Source organism: Danaus plexippus, chromosome 17 (assembly GCF_018135715.1).
Source record: "Danaus plexippus chromosome 17, MEX_DaPlex, whole genome shotgun sequence".
In the NCBI taxonomy this organism is placed as follows: domain Eukaryota; kingdom Metazoa; phylum Arthropoda; class Insecta; order Lepidoptera; family Nymphalidae; genus Danaus; species Danaus plexippus.
In genome coordinates, this window is record NC_083548.1 from 8018351 (window position 1) to 8025315 (window position 6965).

At 35.7% G+C, this 6965-nt stretch overlaps 1 protein-coding gene across 1 annotated transcript; it reads right to left on the bottom strand.

The window, feature by feature from the left end:
* Window positions 1–2798: 2798 nt before the first annotated feature.
* Window positions 2799–3140, bottom strand: LOC133319311 (uncharacterized protein C05D11.13-like). Its single transcript, XM_061523269.1, has one exon. It carries the CDS (start codon window positions 3138–3140, stop codon window positions 2799–2801), a length of 342 nt encoding a protein of 113 aa, XP_061379253.1.
* Between the last annotated feature and the right edge of the window lie 3825 nt (window positions 3141–6965).

Consider the following 6965-nt stretch of genomic DNA (forward strand, 5'->3'; position numbering starts at 1 on the left):
AGGGATGATGCCATACTAAGTGTGATTGTCATAGGTTAGGTTAATAGGCCCCAGATATTTCATCCGGGGACTGCGCGTCGAGCTCAGTCCCCGGATGAAATATCTGGGGCTGACTCTGGACGGTAGGTGAAACTTCCGGGAGCACTTTCGCGGTCTCGTCCCGAAATTACTCGGGGCGGCGAACGCTCTCGGAAGGCTTCTGCCTAATCTCGGTGGTCCGAGCGCGACATGTCGGCGCCTGTACACCGGCGTGTTACGTTCGATGGCGCTGTACGGAGCACCAGTGTGGGCCGGTGCCCTTTCGAGGCCGAACATGGCGTCGCTGCACACAGCGCAGCGCGTCATGGCTCTGAGAGTGGTGCGTGGATACCGCACTGTCTCCCACGAGGCGGCTTGCGTGCTCGTTGGGACGCCTCCCTGGGACTGGGTCGCCCAGGTTCTGGCGGAGGTGTACCAGTGGCGCGCACGAGCTCGATCCCAGGGTGTGAATCCGCCCTGGGATCCGGTGGATGGTTGGCGACGTTTCGCACGCGAGGAGCTACTCCGTCGATGGGGGCGGCGGCTCTGCGAGCCCGTGGCCGGGTTCCGCACTGTGGAGGCGATTCGACCGCTCCTTAAGGATTGCCGACACGGTTCCTTGACCTTCCGGTTGGTGCAGATCTTCTCGGGGCACGGTAGCTTCGGGTGGTATCTTTGCCACATAGTCGGAAGAGAGCCGACGGCAGCGTGTCACCATTGCAGTTGCGTGGATGATACGCCCGACCATACATTAGCGGAGTGCCCTTCGTGGGAAGCGGAGCGTCGCCAACTAATCAGCGAAGTTGGCGAGGACCTTTCGCTACCGGCCGTTTTCCCACATTTCTTCTCATACGTTTGTTTAACTGAGTTTATTAAAGTTATCAATCATCATACAAATAATTCCAATTATAATTAAGTTGCACGCAAATTGAAAGCATTGAGTTCAAGCAAATGCTAAATTTATTAATAATTTAAAAAAATATATATATGGAACTTAAAATTATCCAAACCAACTAGAGCATGAGATTAATGGGGAGAAAGATCACCTTAGTGATAATAAGTAATAATAGTTTATAGTTAATAGTTTTATAATAATAATTAATATTTTTATATTATTTATAACTTATATTTATAACTTTATAACAACGATCGTCCACTACTCTGCGAACTTGAAAATAATACAAATTATTTTATGAAAGCAAAATTCACTTCCATAAAACAAGCAAAATAAATATATATCACAAGAACAGAAATATATTCATAAGAATAACAGGAAAAAATGAATAAATAAATAAGCTCTAGTAAATATAAATTAGGCCATGACACGCGAACACACACAAACAAATAAATATCAATATATATCGATATGAAATATTTAAAACACACGTCTGCCCCAATATGTTCCATATAGCACAAATTTCGCTCTCAATTCATAGTGAAACAACACCTTCATAGACTTATGTTTCCCTGGTAGGATGTTATGAGTTGCGTTGGAGCTACGAGACCAGTACAAAAAATTTTACTTTCGAAGCGGGCATTTCTTTTTCTATAAATGATAATGGCACTTACTTCGTACAGCCAGTTTCATCTCTCTACTTCGAATTATTTATTACACTAAATCAATTTTGACTAAAATTAACTTAAAAAAAACATAGATATCGGCGTAAGTCTAATTATTTGAAAAACTAATAATTGAGGGTAGTTGAAATTATCAGGCGTCAGCCGCATAACCACTTGTTTAGCCACCTGTGTAACTGTAGTCACAACAATGTTGGTATAAATAGAGGCCAGAGATACATACATATTACAGATAGTCTCGCTCAAGCCGTTGCAGGGTACGGACCTCTTCGAATTAAGGGGTTCGTCTAACCGTCCACGTGGTTATCTTCACGAGTCACATCCTGACTACAATCAAGAATAAAGTTATTGATGACGTCAGGTATGCTGACGTCACTCTTTTTATAAACAACGGCCTGGACCCTACTCCAACATGTATTTGAGAAACATTGATTAGTTATAATATATTAATTATTATATTATATTAGTTTTACTTTATATTAATTAATTATATATTATATTATTTTTTTTATGATTTCATTTTCATCTCGTCTGTCAATTGATCATGGTTGCTACGAAGGAATAATCAGAACTTCGAAAATTGGTCACGTTTCTTTCATAGTACGGGAACCAGGACTTCATATGTTTGAAGGAGTAGTACAATATGTTTCAAGATTGCTGTGAAAAGTAAAACTTTATTGACCTTACTAAAAAAATATATATACATAGTATGGAACTATAAATACATAGTATGGGACTCTGATAGCGTTGCATACTAGGAGAACAAACTTAAGTATTCCGATTTGTATATATCGGCGCAAGCAGCTTCAATGACGGATGTAACATGAAAATAACTCAAGGCTGTCATCAATTATTATAACAACTTATTGGTCGTCGTTACTATTGTTAAAAGTAAAACGAAATCAAAGAGAATAGAACTATGTTTGAATTCTGGTATAAATATGACGTCTGGATGCACGAGTGGACTGCAGAGTTCAGCGAGTGCGGATCATAAATAATGTGATTATGAAGAACCTTCGAGAAATACAAGAACATTAAGAAGAATTGAAGTTTCATTTTAAAATATCTGGAACGTACTGAAACAAGTGACGTCAGCGAGGCTGGCGTTCTCTCTTTAAAATAATGAATTTGTAATAAATCCGATATATACAATACTCATACGATAACCCACTGCTCTTACTTTTCAAGATATGTATTATGTACTAGCTTTTGCCCGCGACTTCGTTCGCGTGGACTTCGGGTGTCTCCGCAGCCCGTTGAGATGCTAGATACTCAGCATGCTGTCGACGTCGATCCTGGGACTGTTCGGGTATCTCAGAAGCCCGTTGAGATGCCAGATATTCAGCGTTCTGTTGACGTCGAGCTTGAGACTGTTCGGGTGTCTCCGCAGCCCGTTGAGATGCTAGATACTCAGCATGCTGTCGACGTCTATCTTGGGAGTGCTCTGGTGTCTCAGCAGCTCTTTGAGCTGCCTCACGCTCTGCTTGTTTAAGCCTTCGCAGTTCGGCTTGTGGAAACGTCTCGTTAAGTCTAGCTACTTTCATAGTTCGAGCTTTATTAGAGCTTTGGGAAAGATTAGACTTACGCTTTCGCGGCATAATTCTTAAGTACGTGTTGTTTCTATACTTCCAAAAAATACAGTACGGTAGTTATTGTTATGATTGTACTTTAATGCAATCCTTGCCTATTTAATTAACCTATCTATATAGTAATTCAATTATCAATGAAGTAATTCGTTATAATTAACCTATTTATATAATTTGTTATAATTAACGGTAAATAACCTATCTATATAGTAATTGAATTATCAATGAAGTAATTCGTAAAAATGAAGTATCTTTTTGTACGTGTAACTCCTAACCAAAAAGAAACCTGGCAATAACTAACCTTAGGCCTATATTACTTAAAGTAGGCGACCATACGTTTTTATCAAATCGCTAGTGCCTTGAAAATTCGCAAAACGGACACAACCGTCAACGACGTCTGCCCTCACGCGTCTGCCCGCGTTCGGGTCGCGCACTCAGCGATGAGCCACTTCTTCCCCACCGCACCTACCCCGCTCCCCCCACGCCCCGTTCGCCTGGCGCCGCTGCCGGTATTTATCACCGAAACGGTATTTATCGCCGAAATTGCTATGACTCTGCATTTTAAATCTGTGATATCTTCGAAAATATTTATTTAATTTACATGCTGTAAAAAGCCATATTGATCTTTATTAAATGCACAATGTATTTAAGATACTTAATTGGATAAGGATTAATACTGTATTGCTTAAAATCGCTTCGTAAATAAGCCATTATTTTTCGTACAAAGTAAAGGATAAAAAATGGTTATTGTGGGTTATTCCTAAGAGATAAACATATACCATCACGGACATTTTTGTAGACCTATTTAAGTTGTACAATACTGTAGTAAATTGTTTTGATCTATCTTGTAGGATTCAGTCAGCGTTTGCAATGTAAGAGCAAAAAATGTGTTTTTTTTACGACCTCACATTAAAAACCTCAAAAATTTTAGCCTATGTGTTATTCTGATGTATAAGCTATATTGTGGTAAAGTTTCATTCAAATCCATTCAGTAGTTTTTACGTGAAAGAGTAACAAACATCCATACATCCATACTTACAAACTTTATAAGGCAGACTTTTAAGATTGACAAAATACATTGTTACAATATGTATGTCTAAAAAAATCTCAAAAGAAAAAACTGTTTTTTACATTAGCTTTCAGTAAGCTAGTAAGAAAATTACACTTAGGCGTGTCGATGTTTTAGACTAAATTATCTCGTGTATTTCACATACAGGAGACAGTATTTCATTGTAGACAAGAGCAATCTATGACGAGTTTACTAAGAACAGTGGATTAGAAATAGGTATGCACATGCATACGTAATAAATTGCAATAAATATGCGTCGTTAACAATTACACATTTTCAAACCCCATATAAACAAATAAAATAGAAACAATAAAATATTCTCTTGTTTTTTATGTTCCTACTATAAATTCAAAATGAACAGAGGCTCCAAACAGAATTACAATCCTAACAGTCTTCTTTCTGTTTAGTTGAAAGAAATGTGTATATTCTGAACAATTCACTTTTAATTTTTATTTTTTTATTTCTTTTTCTTTTTATCAAACATATTTTTTTTATGTAAAAGTGGTTTTTGTTCATTTATTTTTGGAGTAACAATTTCTTTTTTTTCTTTCTTTTCTTTCTTTATTCATGAGAATACCTGGTACTTCATATTATGAAATATATGAGACCTCTACAAGTTCTTACCTAAAGTATAAAAAAAACAACACGAAGAACTTGTAGAGGTCACATGGACGAGATCTAAGATTTTCAGATGGATTTCATAAAATGAAGTTCCAGGTGTTCTCATGAATAGCATCATATGCTAAAGCAATACGCTACTATCTTCTACGAGAATGCTACGAAAACAAACAGAGCTTTGAAAACAAGATAAGTAAAACACATACAAGTATTTTTAGAGCTTTATTAGTGGAAAGAATCATAAAGTGATGATCAAACTGACACCAAGCTTGATACAATTGCCCTTTATGTTCTTTGATTTTAGATATGGTGGTTTGATTTAATTTTGAATACAGAAATTCCTTTCTTCATGACAGCCAACCCTAAAATATATTTTCGCAAATAAGACACCGGAAGTCTTCATCACGTATTTCGTAGCAAAGAGCATTTTAAGAACTACACAAGTTTTATGTTTTCCTGGTAAAATGTTTTGAGTTGCGTAACAGTCACGTTTTTCGTAATATTGTCTACAAGGAGAACATAAATTAAGAGACTATTCTAATAACTCAATAAAGTCACTATAGAGTGTAACTAGGAAAAGGATTAAGTTACATTCGTTGCGCCACGACGCATAGCAATCTCGTAGCCAATATTCACGTTTATTTCATAATAAGACGTGTTTATCAGATCCGTTTCGGAGATCTACAAAACATTGCGAATTAATTCACAACCTATAGCTAGGATTTTGAGACTGTTTAATACTTAGTATATTAGTATTTAATATTGTATTTAGTATTCTATTTATGTGCAATATGAACTAAAACACCTCGAGACTTACAAGACATTCTGTGTTAACCGATACCGCGATGTAGAAACGTGACGTGTTTTACGATTACTTTAACAGACTGCCTTGAGTAAGGAGCATCATGTAGTTTTATAAAGGTAAAGTAAAGGTAAATTGATACGAGGACGCTTCGAAATCTAAGGATTCATACGAATATGTACTCGTACAACTTCATTGTACACTTCATATTATTAAAATTGACACATTGACAAACTCTTTAAATCGAAATAAAAGAAATTATAGAATATCCTTTTTCTATTATTTTCCGATAGTAAATTCAGTGGGAAATCAGAGTCACCGGACAGAATAGCTTTTGAAACAATAATCTTTCTGCTTTAGTTGAAAGTATGTGTGTATAAATATTTTAAACAATTAATTTTTCTACGTTTAACCCTTTTGATTTATTTTTATTATTTATCATACATATGCATGTTTTGTTATATATAAAAGTTCATTTTAATCTTTTTATATATTAAAAATATTTTTTGTCTTTGTTTTATTCGTTTCTTAACAAAATAAAACTACGAAGAAACAAACTGTAGAGATCACAAGTATTTCATAAAATGAAGTTCCAGGTATTCATAATCCTAAGGCGCTATGCTACGATCTGCTACGAGAATACTACGAAAATAAAGAGAACATTTATAAATAAGTATATACATATGTATATTTCCCATTTCAATAGTGTGAAGAAATATAAAATATGACCACACTGAAATCACGCTTGGCACCATTGCCCTTTATGATATGTGATGTTGGTTTTAAGAAGTTTTTCATGTGATTGCCTCAACGTATAAATAAATATAATGTTTTTGAACTAAAACAACCCCAATTCCGCCACCGATTTCTCCTACCATAAGTAATTTGGGACTATAATAATAGTTGCAAATTGACAAGACTGCACGTTCTGTTAGTTGTCATTAGTTGGATTAAGATCTACTTAGAAAACTTTGTTACACAATATTATAGTGAAAATATTCTTCAGAATGTTTAAGAATTATTTAGTAAGTGTTTAAAGAATTAAAACGATTATTTTATTTATAGAAAGAAGCCAAATGTGAAGTCTTGTGGTAAACAAACAGAATTTTGGAATTTGTCATTCGGTTCATTTTTCATCCTAGTTTGAATTAATTATACGGGAATACGGGAATTCCTTTTCTTCATGATATGGAAGTTGAGGATGAAATTTTGCTTCTTTTCTGAAATAATTAAATATTTCACAGTATTATTTAAAAAAAAGTAGTAAAGTTACTTACAAAATTTCCAAAATTTG